Source organism: Ischnura elegans, chromosome 8 (genome assembly GCF_921293095.1).
Source record: "Ischnura elegans chromosome 8, ioIscEleg1.1, whole genome shotgun sequence".
NCBI classification, from domain to species: Eukaryota; Metazoa; Arthropoda; class Insecta; order Odonata; family Coenagrionidae; genus Ischnura; species Ischnura elegans.
This window is the reverse complement of record NC_060253.1, coordinates 117,844,845-117,862,565: the sequence shown is the minus strand read 5'-3', so window position 1 is coordinate 117,862,565 and position 17,721 is coordinate 117,844,845. Positions and strand designations below refer to the sequence as shown.

General features: G+C 40.4%; 1 protein-coding gene across 5 annotated transcripts in view; it reads right to left on the bottom strand.

Moving 5' to 3' along the window:
- The window catches only part of LOC124163960 (Golgi reassembly-stacking protein 2-like), an 85,554-nt gene that overhangs the window by 11,100 nt on the left and 56,733 nt on the right, over window positions 1-17,721 (bottom strand). For 4 of the 5 annotated variants that reach the window (XM_046541094.1, XM_046541089.1, XM_046541091.1 and 1 more), the window contains 3 exons: window positions 15,003-15,146; window positions 4,527-4,740; window positions 3,117-3,603 (listed from right to left, as the gene is read on the bottom strand). In XM_046541094.1, coding sequence (XP_046397050.1) covers window positions 15,126-15,146 — 21 coding nt within the window. In that variant the 3' untranslated portion in view covers window positions 3,117-3,603; window positions 4,527-4,740; window positions 15,003-15,125. The remainder of the gene's footprint in view (window positions 1-3,116; window positions 3,604-4,526; window positions 4,741-15,002; window positions 15,147-17,721) is intronic. The other variant, XM_046541092.1, reaches the window with a different exon arrangement.

Here is a 17,721-nt window from a genome sequence, read left to right as displayed (position 1 = left end):
ATTCAGAAAAGGTAAGTAAAGATGTTGTTGAAGTTTATTCGGGATTGCCACCGGATAAGGTTCTCCATCTCTGCCGACGTTTCGATGGCCATCGTCATCAAGCCCTGATGACGATGGACGACTCGGCCATCGAAACGTCGGCAGAGATGGAGAACCTTATCCGGTGGCAATCCCGAATAAACTTCAACAACATCATTTGCCGGGAAAACCTCAGATCTTTCTTCGGTAAGTAAAGATGCTATTGCGGTTATGAGGTCGCTCGTGAAGAGGAACCTAAGCTATAATCAGGTTGTGTTTGCCTTATTCGTGGATTTTGAAAAAGTATTTCATAGAGTGGACTGGACAAAATTATGGATATTCTCAAGAAAATAGGCGTCAGTTGGAGGGATAGGCGACTCATTTGTAATCTTCATTTGGCCAATACTGCGCAAGTGAAGGTAGCGGACAGAGAAACTGGGAGGGCAAGCTTTGCCCGAGTAGTAGGGCAAGACTTTTCACTATCTCCATTGTTTTCTGGAGTATACGCTGAGGTGATGGCAAGAGAAGCGTGGGATGAGGTGGGAACTGAAGTAAAAGTGGGAGGAATGATGTAAAATCAGTAAGGTTCACGGACGATCAGGCGTTGATTAGCCAGTCAGCAAGAGGGCTGATGAGTATAGTGGATGCATTAGACAAGAGATGCGATGAATATGGCATGAGGATTACTCACAAGAAGACTAAAGTCATAATTAAGTTAACCAAATTTCCAGGAAATATAAAATTATCCACGCAACGCTTTACTCCCTCCGAAGTAAATGTTACCATAGAGTAAGAATATATACTTACTCTATGATGTTACCCAAAATTTATTAAAACAATTAATAATGTGTTAGTACAATCATAATTAAACTACTTGATAACCTTCTGGGGAGGGGTATTAAAGTTCGAGCAATTGGTTGCTGATTCTCCAAAAAGCAATAGCTTGATTGCTATCAAATATAATTTGAACCGTCCTTACCTATATTTGTAGATTTACAGTTCTCCCTTTACGTAATCATAACCTTTTCTAAGTATTCAAAATTTTCTACCCCATAAGAGGATATAAACCTAAAGAAGAAGCTGAACACAATGCATTAAATTTAAGATCTACAAAAATTTATATTTTGCCGACGCGTAATTTTTCCGTTCAAACGCTCATTTATCTATGTAAGACGAAATTGTTTTCTTGATGGTCAGAAATTATAAGAGGATCAAATAGTTTAACATATTTTTTAAAGATTAAGTAAGTGGTAACTTATTGTAGAAAATCCAAATAAATTAATTGGTTGATAGTGCGTTTAATGCTCAATATATTTTTTTTGCACGGCAGGCTGAGATTTAACAAAAATTGCTATTTTTTCGAGCATTTATTATGTTTCGTATCTGGTCTCAGCTTACTAATTTTTTCAATTCGTATTGTCATTTGTTTTGAGGTATCCTACAGGCAAGACCTAAATGGGATTCCTACTTTATCCTAATTTATTTGAAATGCGCTCTTAATGATGATTCCACGGATAAATAAAAATAAATTGGTCAACTTATTATTTATGCGGTTCGTAAAGAGTCACGAGCTACGATTGAGACACAAGATAAAAGTAGGTGGACAAGAACGGAGAAAGTGAAGCGGACGTAGACGAAGAAGAACGACGAAGTGTAGGACATAGTAAGGGAGGAGAGAAAACTGTGTTACAGGAAAGAATGTTGGTTAAGTGAGAGATAGAAAGGAAATAAGAGATTTGATGGAAAGGAATTTCATAGTGAATTGAAGAGGAAATGATAGGAGGAAGTACAGCCAGAATGTTTAGTAAATACTCATTACAAACCTACCTTAATCGGTAGGTTACTTTAGTAATTATATATACATTTTGGCACATATTTTTGTACGGATTATAGTTATGAAATTTTTATAAGTGATTAAAATACCATAGCATGCGTCTTCGTTATCCCTAACGTCCAGTTGCAGCCTTCAGGAAGAAGAAATTTCCTCCCGAGATTCCACACTTGATGATTACTGTGAAATCCGATAAGGAAATATTTATCTGAAGCGAAGATCAAAAGTTTCTTTGAAATCCAGGGGAAACAGAATACTCCACGAAATATACGAAATAATATAGAAAGGCATTGTATATTTTTCTTTTGTACTCCAAGTGGATTTAATAAAAAAATTAGATGGACAAGGCTTTATGGGAAAACCTCATGGACGAGAAGTTAAAAAAATTTTACCTTCTTCCAGAAATACTTAAATTGGAAAAACTAAGAAATTAATATTTTTATGTATCGGGAGTTACGTTTTTCATTGAAAACGAAATCTCTAAAACATTTTGACGGGTTGAAACACCATGAAGAACAAACGATATTCTCAAAAATGTCAAGGAATAATAAAACTGTACCTTTCAATTCTTACTTGCCTGATTTTCTCGCTACTACATGAGATTGCTTTAATTAGTAACCAAATCAATTATTAGAAATTTTTTGAATACTTCCGGGTTTTTGGAGACGAAATTTCACCAATCTCTGTGCTCTACACTTCCGTAAATAATATCCATTTCCCAATCTCGAAGACCACCGTGTTGCCTTGAGATTCGTCTACTTCCATGCGGCGCAGAGGCTGAGCACGGTGACACTCGGCTGTTCAACAGTCGCAAACCCGAGCGAGAAGGTTCCCAAAATTTCAGTCATCTGAACCCATCCCCTCCACATCGCCTCCCCTCCCTTCCCTAAACACTGCCCCCTATGTTCCCTGCCTCGAGTCCAAGGCCAGTTGCTAGTCGGCTAGGCTCGCTAGCCACTAGGCCGAGTTTTTGAGGGGTGGGGGGAAAGATCCACAACTCGAAAGTGGCCGATGTATCCGGGAGCCTTAAGGTCGGAAAGTTTCCTTCGTTTGATAGGGTATTAATAATCCTTATTTAAGCCAAGCGCTACCTGCTAGCAGGGTACTCTGCTACCTGCTAGCAGGGTACTCTGCTACCTGCTAGCAGCCTGCATTGCAGCGGCGCACATACCCTCACCCCAAGGTCACCTCACACGGTGAAAGCAGGAACCAGAATGATATCACACAGAGTTCCAGAGACCGCTTATTACTATTATTCTTCTCTCACCCAACTAACAGCGTTCAGTGCATCTTTGCGTGGTGGTTGAGCGTGCTCTTCTGCGAGAAGCGCTTGTGGCACACACCACACGCAAAGGGCCTCTCCCCCGTCTGCACCCACAAGAGAGTTTGCAGGCACCGCAGGATCTCTTCTGGGGTCGATACCCGTGATGCTGTTTCCCACCCATGGGTGGCGGCGATGGCAAGGATCCTAGTACGGTTGAACCCAATGCTCCTCATAGTGGTCGAAAGAGTCGGCCATTCAGACCCCAATGTGAGTAAGAGATGGAACTCATGTCCGTCCCACCTGGTGAGCTTCGGGGAGTCCTTGTTGTTTGCCAGGAGCGTAAGCAGCTCCAGAACCTCCTGGTCCGCCGGTGTGGGCAGCATTCCAGGCGCGGTGGCCGGGAGAAGCTGTCGAAAGTCGTGTTCCAGGGAGAGGGCCTGGGAAGCTGGCTACGATGCCGGAGGCTGTGACTCAAGGTATTGCGATGGTTCTTGTGTGGAAGGCAGCAATGGTTTTGTAATGATAGGAGAAACATCGGCGTAAAAATTTAAATGTCACGCGGAGCGAACAGAAACTACATGACAGAAATAATGAATTCTTAAGGCCGTTTTACACGGGGCATGGAATTGTGCAGATTAGAGCTGCATTAATTTCTAAAGTGGCGTGGATTGCACGAATGCATGAACGAAATTAGATCAGGGGCTATTCTGCCATCTCGCATCCACGCATTCTCACATGTGTTCCAGCAATTCACCGCTTTACACAACACAATTTTGATCGCGCCTTTGGACGTACGTCAGATTGCACAATTCCATGTACCCTGTAAAACGACCTTTAAAATAGTAAAAGAAGAGATTTCTTAATATTGTCAACCCTATGATTTTTCCCAAGCCCTTGAAAGAGTTCTGATGCCCTGAAATATTATAATCACCTGGAAAGCATCAACAATCTCAATTACAACATCAACATATTACCCCTCAAGCCGTCCCAATAGGTGCATGGCCGAGGGTGAAATCAATTTTTTCAGGCTGTGTAACTGATTAAATTTGTATATGAGAGCGTATGGGTTGGAGAACAAGGGGATGTCATTGCCAAATTCGACCCAGAAATATGAATGTGAAATATCAAATCAAGTCATCCCACAAATTCAATAGAGTTGAATAGTTTTTGCAGATTGCTACGTTGAACAAAAGCAGCCTTTTTTCAGGCGTTTCATCATCAAATTCACAGAGTAATCCAAAAATACAAAATGGCCCACATGATTCCATGACATCACAGCTTCACAGGTAAACAGACATCCTCAGCGGAGGGAAAGATATAAGAAACACTCACGAATTGGACGAGAGAAAATTTACAATTCCTTCCACTTCCAATTCGAAGTATTTTCCAGGAGACTTTCCTTCATGACTTTACCTGTGAAGTTTGACGGCACTGTGGCTCTTTGAGTGCTGGGTCAGGTCGCTTGCCTTGACGTATCGTTGTCTGCAATCCCCGCACGCAAAGGGGAGCTCCCCCAAGTGGTGCGTCCTTGCGTGGCACAATAGCTGACTGCTCTTGCCAAATCCCTGGCTGCAATGCGAGCACACGCAATGTCTGCCACTATCCCCATCCGCCACATCCTCGAGCCCTGTTCTCGGAAGACAATGAACGCACATCAAAGAAGAGTGAAGAAACAGGCCAAACTCCAATACAAGCACACCAACATAGCCTGTATAAATGTAACATACACTAAGTCAAAGTCCATCTTTCAAAGTGTACAAACAAATCAGAACATGTATATGCACAAACAAAGCGCCTGTAAGCAAAAGAAATTTTACAACAATCCTGGTTGATGCCACGTTATTACTGCGATGGATTAGAATTTTAACACACCGAATATTACTCATATACTTTCAAATAATATTATATTTATGTATTTACAAGGACAAGGAAGAGGTTAGCTAGCCTCTTTTCATGCAATTAGCCTTATGGCTCAAATTGATTCCACAGGATGTCCAACCAATCAAAGTATAAAAATTCATGCACAGTTCCCAGTTTTCCATGAAAAACTGAAAAAATTCCAGGTTAATCTCACATTATTACTGTGATGGCTAAGAATGTTAAGACACTCCAAATCATTTCAATGCTTCTAAATAATATTATATTTATGTGCATAAAAGGACAAGGATTGGTTACTTAGCACACAATGCATTTAAAATTTAAATACATTCAATTCGAGCCAAGACGCTACTTTGATCTGATAAGCGGATTTTGATGTCCCACGGAATTCTAAGTCTTTGTGTTTTTGAATGTTACATAAATCATAGAGTGATAGACATTTCGAATATGTTGCCTTGTCCGTCATACCACATTTTGCTGCAGCGGTAGAAATTATACTAAGATGGTGCACTTAAAACTGAAACAAACATTTTCAGCCAGAAAAAGGGCGTTGAACTGGAAAAATTATATGTGGAATGAATTTGAAAAAAAATTTTAATATTCCCGGTTTGAGCAAAAATTCATGAATACCGTATAGGCACTTTTAAGAGGCACACCTTTTTTCCCCAGAAATTGCAGCCGAAAATGGGGGAGTGCCTCTTACACAAATTTTTTATATTCCCCTCCTCCCTTTCCCTGGTCACTAGCCGAAAAAGAACTGAGTGGCCTAGGTTTCCAGCTGAGTCAGTCATCTAAAAACCAAGGTCAAAAACAAGCGGGAGGCAGTGGAGTTTCTTCCTTAGTGACATATTTTTAAAATGCTCCTGTTTGCGTTTCTAACTCGTAAGCATCGCACCATCACATTGGTAGGTACCTCAGATGTGAACATGGAAAAGATTGCACGGGGTATTTTGCTCCGGAGGGCCCGCTAAATTTACTGCTATGGGTGGGCATACCTCAGCATTTATACTGCAAATAGTACACGCTTGCCAAACGTAGAGAAAAGTGCAGTTTTGAAGGACGATACCTGGTCAATAGTCAACATCTGTCTTGCCAAGTAATTTCCATTACGCTAGGGGCCTGCTTTTTCAAAAATCATCTTCAGACGATATTATAAGGGTTATTGCGATTGAAAATTATATTGGTGTCAAAACCTGCTGTTTAAAAAATTCAAAAGAGTGTGTACATTGTTTGACTGAATGGCGGATAGGAGAAATCTGAAATGTTTAAAAGTGAAGAGCTTTGAAGGACAGGTAGATGGGAAGGAGCTCGCTCCCTCCGTCTTTCCTCCACAACGAGGCTGAGGGCAAAGGAGAAAGGGAAGAACACGTCCGATCTTGCACGTGACGTCATTGTCTTCAAAGCGAAGGGGCAGCAATGTGATAAATGCAGTTTCAGTTGCCAGAAGTTTCCAGTCCGTCTTGTCTTGTTTGAATGCACTTATGCTACGCTTGTTTCTTCCGAAATTGTGCTGTTTGGACTATTTTGAATATTAGTAGCGGTAATACGGTAACAATAAATCTTTGTGTCAATCAATTAGAGCTTAAAAAACTTAAATTCTGTCAGATATGTGTCGCGTAGATTTCTTTCGTTTTGTGAACTTCGTGCGTGTCTTACAATTATTGAAAGCTATTGAGATATCTTCAGGCTCGCTAGGTGACTCACCCAGCATTAGGCCTCCAGAAACTGGGAGATCGATCAAGGTCAGTTGGTGAGACGGGGAAGGGTTGAAACAAGTTTCGATTGTTCCCACGTAACTTGATATTTTCCTTTGAGCAAGTGATTTATGGTCCGTAGGGTCTCGGAAAGGAAAATAAACGTCATAGGCAGGGGCTGATGGAGGGCTAGGGGTATTTTGTGAAATCTGTGCAGTGGTTATTTTTTAACGGCGCTGAGATTTCCCCGATTGTTGTCCAATCTCTTGGGAAGATTCACGCTATGTGCCTGTTATGTTTTGATTTGAAATTTTCCACAGCTGAAATTCTATTGCAATACTCCTACAAGAGCTCTAAAAAAATTGCACGTGAGTAGGACAAACATCGTAGTGCAACGGCGCATGCGAAGAGAGGATCGGAACTCGTTCTACTCCCTCTTATGGGATGTTGCATTCACGAAAGCAACGATTGAAAATTTAGGATTCAGATTCAATTTCTTTGACAAATTTGGATCCGAAGTACATTAAGGTGAAGGGCATTATTCGTGGATATTTGGATCTGAGGTATCCGATCCGACCGTCCCTAGTAAGCATCAGAAGGTTAAGGCTACAAGTGAATACCTACTAATCTCCGAGCGCCATACATATCATGTAAATTTAGCACAAGAATGCTGTGTAAATTATTACTATTGAAAGCGGAAAAATTGATAACTGTCGAAAGTCCAGGCTTAAGTCTGCTACACCGTGCGATAGGATAAAAAAATGCCGAAAAGTTTTCCTTTTCTTTAGCTCTGATGCTCAAAATAGGAGTGCGCCTCTTACACGTGTGTGCTTCTTACACATGCTTATACAGTAATTCACGCATAATTCCAGGGACATAATTCAAGCATGATTCCTGATTTTCCTGTGCACAACCTGTTATCCCACGTCATGGAGAAGGATATGCTAAAAATTCATGGACTTATATGGTGATTCTTATATGCCACATCATGAGAATATATTTCAGAGTTACCTACTTAAGAATCATTACATCTCTAGGGAAGGTTGTAGGATTTGATGGATAATGAAACAAGCCAATAAAGAGCTTCAATTATGGCATTGCACATTATGTTGAACACGTAATTATTGTAGAGAAAAATAAATACCACAAGAGGCTATCATAACTTGATGTCAAATCACTATTTTAAATCATCAGCTGGTCGTGAACATACATGCATGAAATTTGACCATAACATCAAATAAGTTTCCCATTTGCTACATTAACACACTCAATGCGGATGCCTTGAATTCAAGGCATCCCGCGCTAGCCTAGGACGCGGATGCCTTGAATACAAGGCATCGGTCCCATTAGGTTTCTCGGCCCGCCATCTGCCTCCGCGTCTTCTACTAGACCCTGCAATTGTGCCCAGCGTCTCAGTGTGTCTTCTCCTGTGACTGGATACAAGTCGTTTGCTTTCAGCAGATTTTTTGCCTTCTTTTTATTATTATATATTTATTATAATTTTATTATAATATTTAATATTTTCTTTATTAATAGCGCAAATTTTAATAATTTTGACCTATGTATGATTGTATACGATTAAGGAAGACATAATATCTGATATTATTGCAAAATATTTTTTCCGCGTGGCGGTGTGTTATGATAAATTTTCTCAGCATTGAGTGTGTTAACACCTCTTGGTCCGGCATCCTTTAAACTAGACTAGCCATTGGGGCCGGTTACTTTTTGCATTTCTTCTGGGTAGGTAGGTTTTCAATATATGTTCAAACTATTATAACGTCGATAAAAAAGACATCAATAAGAAAAACTTTCACAAAAACAAACAGTAAAGCTACCTGAAGACGCACAAACCAGAACTAGGTCGAAATAGTTCCAAATAAATCCGTAGAGGTCAGCAGGAGACTACACTGCATGAAAACGTAAAAACACGTGATCGGCACATAAGCGCTGGCGGCGGAAACACGTAAAAACATGCGTGCGGACCATAATGTGTTAATCATAATTGCATCATGTTTAAACACCATTTCTAATCTAGGAGTGTAGCGTACATTGATAGAATAGAATTTTAAGAACAAATTCTATCAATCTGTGTGATTTTTAGAGACTTCAGGATCTAAAAGAGCTTCCTACTAATTCAAGTATTGAACTTTTCAATTTTATTTAGTCAATTTACTCAGAAGCAAAACAACAACAATGAACATGTTATTTATAGAAACAGTTGAAACATTTTCATCTCCAAAGTGTACAACCAAATCAGGGCATAACTACACACACAACCAAAGTGCCTGTACGTCGAAGAAATTTCACAACATTATCAGTTCTGATTGCGGCTAGTAAATGCTGGCCCACTCAAAATCACTGGCCCCTGGTCCTGGATCTGACTAGGCTGCTTGCTGGCAATATCAAAATTGCATCGTCTAGTTAGAAGCAGCTGCTGAAATGTGATTTCGTCTAATAGTGCACTTGGTTGTGCCTCCAAAGTGGACTGGAGTTCGTCTTCACTCACAGCTGACGTAAGCGACGAATTGAGCGTGTTTTGTGTCTATCCTTTGATGTACACTTCACGCAACACATGTATGCGAGTATTCTGCCCACACTGCAGGATGGGCAGTTTGACGGATGGAGGTTCACTATCGAGAGATTTTAGTGATAGGCACCATTTTTACATATCATTTGGAAATGAAAAGCACTACTGTCTTTTAAACCATTACATTTATGTGTTTGAATAAACATGCACGCATTAGTGAATATGTACTTATTATTTGATAATTACAGAAAGCGAGCGCTATCGCATGATTTGTACCATGATCAGAGAGAAAATGATGTGATCTCTTAAGTCAATAGTCACTTAAAATGATTTGGATCGTTGGATACCTTTTTCCTTATTTACTGTTAGGTATAGGGATGAGTCGATTCCAAATGTCGATTCTCGATTCCACCGATTCTCGGGAACGGAATCGGAATGGAGAATCGATCGCCTAAAGTCGATTCCGATTCCATCAATTCCAGGAAGATAAATGTTTTGAGCATAGACTATAAGTTTGGGGCACAAAGGCTGCCACACACCTAAGCGGCCGCGGTGTCAGCCTTGCCCGCGCGGAGAATATGCCTGGCACGCGGGTGCTGCGACGAACATGCCTAAGAGGCCTCCGAAACATGAAAATGTCGGCAAGAGCGACAAACCGACGAACCCTGAAATGCCTCATGTTTATAAGCTACTCTCAGAGAAAAAAATTGGAAAGCACGGGTTCGGGAAGCATTGCATGCGTTTTTCGTTCTTTCATCACCGCTGGTCATGGCAAATCAAATTATTACGATTATAAATCACATTCGGAGAATTCATCTGGACCACCAGTTTTAAAGTATAATATATCGATAGATATGTTTTTATTTTCAAATGTTATTTGAAGTCTGATGAAAATAAAAACGATCAGAGAACGGGTTTACCTGTGAAAAAAAAAGTTTCTTATAAATACGCGCTGAGAGCGGTTTTTTTTATATAAGTAACTTTTTTTAGACTAACACACGTCTGCGTCAATAATAAAAAATAGACACATTCGCATTTGTATAGCCCAGTTTCATCAATGACACCCTTGAGGAAGTTGATACTAGCTAGGCATAAGCCGCCCCGGCCTCCGGGCAGACTCGACAGGTTGCGTTCGGCCGCCACCGCGCACCCGCTATGCTGCTCTGGTATGTATATGAACGCTACACTATTGTTTAGCCACCGCGGCCAAATGAGAATGTAGCCACCGCGGCTATTGTTATTTTCAGGGATGGTCGGATCGGATACCTCCGATCCAAATATCCGCGGATATTGTTCTTCATCGGATACAACGGATCCAAAGTCGCGGAAAACATCGGATCTGGATCCGAAATTTTAAATTAAAGCTTCAGTGAATGCAACGACCCATAATGGTGGAAAGAGTTCCGATTCTCTCTTCGAATGCGCCGTCGCATGCGATTCTTGTCCTATTCATGAACCGTTTTGTTCGAAAGCTCTCGCAGAGGTTACGAGTAGAATTTCAGCTGTGGCCAGGATTTTCAGCCAGAAAATAAAAAAGGAAAAATACGAATGGCATATAGTGTGACTCTTCCCAAGAGATTGAACAATCATCGGGTTAATCTCAGCACCGTAGCATAATAACCACGTCAAAAGTAACTACGTCGCAGATTTTAGAAAACCACCCTCGGCTGTCCATCAGCTCGTACCTCTTGTTTTTTTTTTCGTTTCCGAAATCACACGGACCATAAATCATTGTCTTTTCAGGAAAATATCAAATCACAAGAAAACAACTGAAGCGTGTTTAATCTCTACCTCGTCTCACCAACTGACCTTTTTTGGCCTACCTGCTTCAGTTCTCCGTTTCTAGATGACAAATGCTAGGAAAGTGACTTTCTGTGCCCGAAGATATCTCGATAGCTTCGACAGTTGAATGAAATGCACGAGATTAAAAAAAGAATTTGACCAAACGAGACGCATTCCTGACGATATTTCTGTTTTTTTTTTCAGCTCTAATCGATTGCAACTCAGTTTTCTATCTACAATTCTACAATTACACTTTACTGATATGCAACATTGTCCAAACAGCACAATTTTCAAAGAAACAAGCGCAGCATTAACCCCTCAAACAATTAGAGACGGATTGGAAACGCCAACTACATACATCACATAGCGTGCCCGACTTCGCTTTGAAGGCAACGACGTCACTGAAGCAAGATCTGACTTGTTCGTCCTTGACTCCCTCATTTGTAGCCTCATTGTTTGAAATACGGAGGGAGCGCGCTCCTTCCTCTCCACCTCTCCTTTACGCGCTCCTTCCCAGTGGCGTATCCCGGGGGAGGGTCCGGACCCCTCCCCATCCCCGAAATATAAAAACACAATTATTGCCCTTCACAAAAGAAAACAAAATGTTGAAAACTCAGGAATTCGCAAAATTTTTCTTTAACAAAATAAGTTTTTTCGATTATAAAAAGTTTTAAAATTAGTTTACAACCTATTATTTAGTGCCCGGTTTTTTTTCTAAAATATTTCCCCCTGTTTTTGCCCCCCCCCCCTCCGAACGAAATACCTGGCTACGAAACTGCTCCTTCCTCTCCACCTCTCCTTTACACGCTTCTGCTGCCCACCCCTCCCTCAAGCTGAGCGGTTGAGCACCTCGTCGCTCGTGACGTTAATGATACACCGATAAAAATGTCTTTCATTGTGTATAAACATTTCCATTGAGATATGGAGAACCAATGAATGCCGTGTGCGTGCACTGTGGTATAAATTGTCGCGAGGATGTGCTAAATCCACCTCACCATAGTGAAGCATTTCGGGTAAAACACAAGTCGGTATGCAATGAGAAAATAAAATTCGGGGGAAACGTGAGTGAGGAAAATTTGAATTCAGTCGATGGCAGGGGGTCGCCAATCCAAAACCAGGGGGAAAATTTTTAAACAACAGGGTACATAGGAGAGGGTTTCAAACCAATTTTAACACCCTTCATAATAGAAAAAACTTCATTTTTCAAAGATTAATTTTTTTCATTTTTCATTTTTATAAATTCATGATTTTTAAATATTTTGTTTCCTTTTATGAAGGAAAGTAATTGTGTTTTTATATTTTGGGGGGTCCCCTTGCTATGCCACTGGTCACTGGTCAGTGGATCATCTAAGATTTTTCCTATTTTCATTTCCAAACCCAAGCATAACATTTTAGGTCCTGAGCATGTAGAGAAGTTTAAAAAAAACAACTTGAAAGCCTATACAAAAGATTTTTAATTTATAAAAATATTAAAATGTGTATGAAAATCTAAAAAGCATTCCATTAATTGTATGTACCCAGAATAAACTTGAATAATGACTTTGTTTAATGGCAGGAATTTGAAAATGCATTCGGAATCGAAAATATCAGATTCGAAAGATCAGGCTCCAAAAATCCTGGATCCGTCCATCCCTAGTTATTTTATTCTACTCCATTCTTAAATTTTAATGACAGTAATGCTACAGATAAATCAAAATCCCACCTGCTATAAGGAGTAAGAATCGATGGAATCAGAATCGAGAATCGGGAATCGATTTGAAGGAATCGGAATTGGAATCGGAATCGAAAAAAAGTGGAATCGACTCATCCCTAGTTAGGTATGCTCTCATACGGAACAATTTGGCCATAACTAATGGTTAATGTTAAAATTACAACATATTAAGGGTGTATGTATAAAAAAAGGTGAAACATTTATTGCTTAAAATTTCATTCCATACACGTAATCACGGCTGCATTAATGGTCTCTAGTTGTCTCGGTACGATTTGCGGAGGTAGTTAGGCCGTCTTTGGGGTGTCTCCTTGGTACGATAAGTGGAGGTTTTATGATATAAAGAGGTTCACTACATAGAGGTTTTACTGTATTAAGTTAATTATATGGGCATAAACCATAAATCAAAATAATTACAACATCAGAATATGGTGTCAATGATAACACATGATTCATTTTCCATAGTTGTAAATATAGTGCCATTGTATATTCACACATTTACTACAAGCTAATGTGGTATCTGATAAAATTGAAATAGGTAGTATCTTTTTAACGTGAATAGATAATCAAGTTAATGTTATTAATGTATGCAAAATCTGACTTCATAATTCTCAATATTCTTGTTGCTACAGACCTTCAAAGTTCCCAAAAATTTCTAAATTCTTTAGCACTACAAGAATGCCCTGCGACTTTAATTTTAAGATTTCTCAGCATGGAGTTGAGAATCCACAAAATTGAAATGGAACACAAATTAAATCGACAATCTCATTCACTATCATCTGTTCATTTTATCTCTGCGGGTCAGCTTTCGTGAGATCCCGGACACTATCGAAGGGCCTCGTTGAAGGGGAAGGGGTAGTACCGAGAGAGAGAGAGAGCAGGAGCAACCTTAGCATTGCCAAATGTACGTAGGCGCCCTAGTGTCCCACTGAAAAGGTGTGACTCTTACATGGCCACATGTATTTTGGGCCCGGCGGCGAAACAATGCATACAATGTATAGCTACTCATTTAGAGGGGATTGAGGATAATCCCATCTCAGAAGCCAGGATATTGTCCGCTAAACGCGAGACCACTGGTGAAGGGCATACATAAGCGTAACATTCTGATAAACGGGGATTGCAAGGGAATTCGTGAGGATGAGGATGCAATAAGAATGGAGAACAGTAGCACGACAGGTATTTAATTAAATAATTTATTTTGTAACTTATTGCTGGAGCGGTGTGGCTAATAAATCAACCTCTTCGTCTCCCCTCCCGTCAGTGTCTTAATTTTCGGAGTCACTTTCGGAGCCTTCAAAAAACACGCTCGGATATTACTCTTTTAAATCATAGGTATACAGAACTATATAGGTTGTAATACCCAAAAGTAAATACGGAGTTGAGGAAAAGGGTTAGGGTTTGGTAATAAAGGGATTGGAGAAGTACTGAGAGGGAGTAGGTGGAGGGAGGGAGTCGGTGCGGATGGGAATGCAACAGGTGGATAAAAAACTTTCGAAAAGGAGATGGAAAAGGATTGAAGTGGAAGAATAAGGAACAATAAGTTATATGTTGGATTTAAATGGAAGAATCGAAGAGCACCAAGAGAACGCGCGAGATTTGGCCACACAGGTAGCAGACTCACGAAGTTGACACGACAGAGGTCTGAGAGCGACTGAAATTCCAAAGTGCTAGGCCACGCCTACTGTCTGCTGATTGGAAGAGGGAAAGTCACAAGTCGATAAACTTTCCCTCCTCTCACCCCAACTCGGTTAAGCCACACCAGCTCACCCGCATAGATAAAGTGAACAGACCTTAGTAATCTAGAGCTTGGATAATAAATTGTACTGAGAAAAAGATACTAAGTGATACATGGGTTTTTCTAAAACTGTGACAAATAGTTTACTGGCACCACTTAAACGTTTTGTTTATTGGACGTCACCCTTATTTGTTCCAACAACGCGTAGGCGACCCAACATATTCACAATCTGCAGTCTGACGTTAAAACGGCAATATTTTTGCCAAATTTGCATTTAAGCCCCAGCATAGACCAATTTTCTATCCACTTCCTCAGTGTGTCATCAGTGGATACCGTGCTGTGACGTCATGCACAAGCACTCATGATGAAATTGTGTTTTCAGGCAGCTGATGAAGAGGTATTTCAAAAGACTCATACCTCAGTCATATAAAACGTCATTCATCCATAAAATTTCCATTGAATACAATAGAGTTCTTTCTCTAGTACTTTAACAAAATCATGCATGTTCCCCATTAGAAGATTCTCCCGGTCGTTGAACCCCCTGTTCCACGACGAATGCACTTACCGCTAACTCCTTGGCTCCCGTCGTCTGCCAGACCACACTCCAATGAGTGGTCACCTGTAAGGTCATTGCCAAGGAACTCCTGTCTTCACTCGACTGCCACTGTTTGGTTGAAGCAACGACTTCTCAACCTGCAGCCATGACAACCTAGAAAACAATAAGGACATTCTCATTTTAGAGAAACTGGGCCAAAAACATCCCCACCAGCCAAAAACACTCATTTTCTGATTGTACGTCTTTAAGAGATGTCGTAAATATAGTACAGTGTGTCCTCATTTAACGTCGTCCTGTTGAACGTTGTTTCACGATAACGTTGTCCAAAAATTGAAACCCTTCATCATTCAACGTTGTTGTTGCTCCACGATAACGTTGCTCAAATTTTACGCGACGAAAAAAAATTGAATGGCAAATAGGACGCAAGCGCATCTGATGTAAAGTAAATACTACTACATCCATGTCTCGTACAGTGAAATTTCGATTAGCTCAATTTCGATACAGCGCAAATTCGTTCCTCAGGGAAACATTGCAACGCAGTGTAGCCTAATCAAAAATCTTAAACGCTCTCGTGATAAAACGTGAACTTGCGCTAAGTACACACGAAATTTCTATCATTTTACGCATATTAATATTATTGCTTGCCTCAAATCCACTTTTTTGTTTATATATTAATCGAAATCCATTGCTGTGCAATGGCCAAAAGTATCACTCGTCATTGGGTCCAGATAGCCGGCCTACCGAAGTAATTTATCTCGTCTCCTTCACAGAATGATGATAAATAATTTAGATTGTTAATTAAGCGTGGGGATACTGGAAATGAGTTTTTTTTCGGCAATACGGTTTGAGACGTATTTTTGCCTTCATAGGTTATCGGGCGATTTACTTCCAGGTAGAGGGTCTATACTAAAGCCTTCAAGGTCATCTATGAGAAATGGAGTGGTGGCCGAGTTGCGTATGTTTAGCATCAACACATAAAAGGGTCCGCTATAGTCTCTCAAACACAACAGCTTCATTCCCTCCCAGCAGTCCTAGGTCCTCTGCATCTCAGGAATACAGTTCAGCAGTGGAAGACGATTTTGATAGAGCCATACAGAGTAAAAACCAAGAGAAAATGGCAAAAAATAGGAATGTGGGTAGAAAAATCAAGAATTTATCAAGAAAAACCATAAACCTAGAAGAGAAATTGAAAGAGGTCAATTGCTTTGAAAATGGAGAGCGTCAAAGCGATATTGTGAGGAAGTTTAAACGCACGATCTCTGAATAAAGACGAAGTTAAAACATCAGTGACCTCAGCCGCACCAACTTCAACCAAGCGGTCTACACATACGGAGAGTTCATAGTGGTTCTGTACAAAAAGATGAGGGTGGTAATCGCTCCGAGGCATTTAGTGGTTACAAGCTCCGGTTGGTTCCAGAATTTTAAATGGCGAGCAGGTATTTTCAGTGCGGCGATATCAGGTGAATCTGCAAGTGCTGATAGCGCAGTCACCGCAACATTTTCTGATGAACTCCAAGCTGTGAGTGAAAGTGGCTCCTTTCCCCCTCAACTAGTTTTTAGTTCTGACGAGACGATATTCTTTTGGAAAATAATGCATTCTCGTTCATTCATTTTCAGGGAAGGAAAACCTGGGTCAGGTTTCGAGGCATTTAAAGACCATTTCACCTGGCTGCTAATGACTCGAAGGACTTCAAATTAAAATGATTTATCATTCATAAACACCACTAGCTATGAAATGGCATTCAAAGTAGCATTTTCCTGTCATTTCGATGAGCGACAAAAGGGCCTGAGTGACACATTAGTTTTTTTAGACTGGTTTGAAAAATCATCAACTGCCAGCAATGCATTACGAACCCCTTGAAATAGCAGACGTTAGCCCACCAGCACGACATGGGGGAATTTCAAAAGCTCGTACGAATTTATTTCAACGCGAATAAAAGTCTTTGAATGCGGGCATACTATCTTTAAAGATATTTTAAACTATAAACATTTGCATAAATAATGTTTTCTAAGGCTATTTATGGGAATATATATGGTTTAGAGGGTGTAAGATACCCAACACCCATGCTCCCAGGAACGCATCCCTTATTTCCAATGTTAAAACGCTCTCATAAAACGCAAATTTGTATAGCGCAAAGACCCCAAGGAACGCATCCCTTGCGCTATACGAGACCCAAGTGTATTCGAATTTTAAATACACAGCACAGATTGTCTGTAATTCTCTTCATCTCTAATGACAATGGTTGGGTCTTTAATGAAATTTTGCACATTTTGTTGGTTTAATGCTTTAATAATATTTTTATGAAAACTTATCGAGCAAGCACTGAAATTGTAAAATGCCGATGACTCCACAAGAACAACACTAAGAAGAATTTACGCATGCATTCAAATGCACGCGACGTTGGCTTTTCCCAGAGTGACACTCGGGTCACGAGATGGACATTACACGGGGGGCAGCTTCTTGGAGGGCAAATGCAAGGGGAGTCTAGCGCTGTGTGTCCTATGGAGAGAATGTACCTCTGCGCTCTGTGAATTAAAGGTGTGAAACCAGACGTCCGCCTTGTCACCTCAGTCTGCCTTCTCCAGACCCTTTCTCATGAGCTAGCACTTGCATCGTATTCGATATTCGAATTCGAGAAAAATGCTCTTCAACCCATCCCTAGACTTTAATACGTCCCTATAAATGTACAGTACAATCTTCACAATCTGCCCTCGCAATAATCCGGCA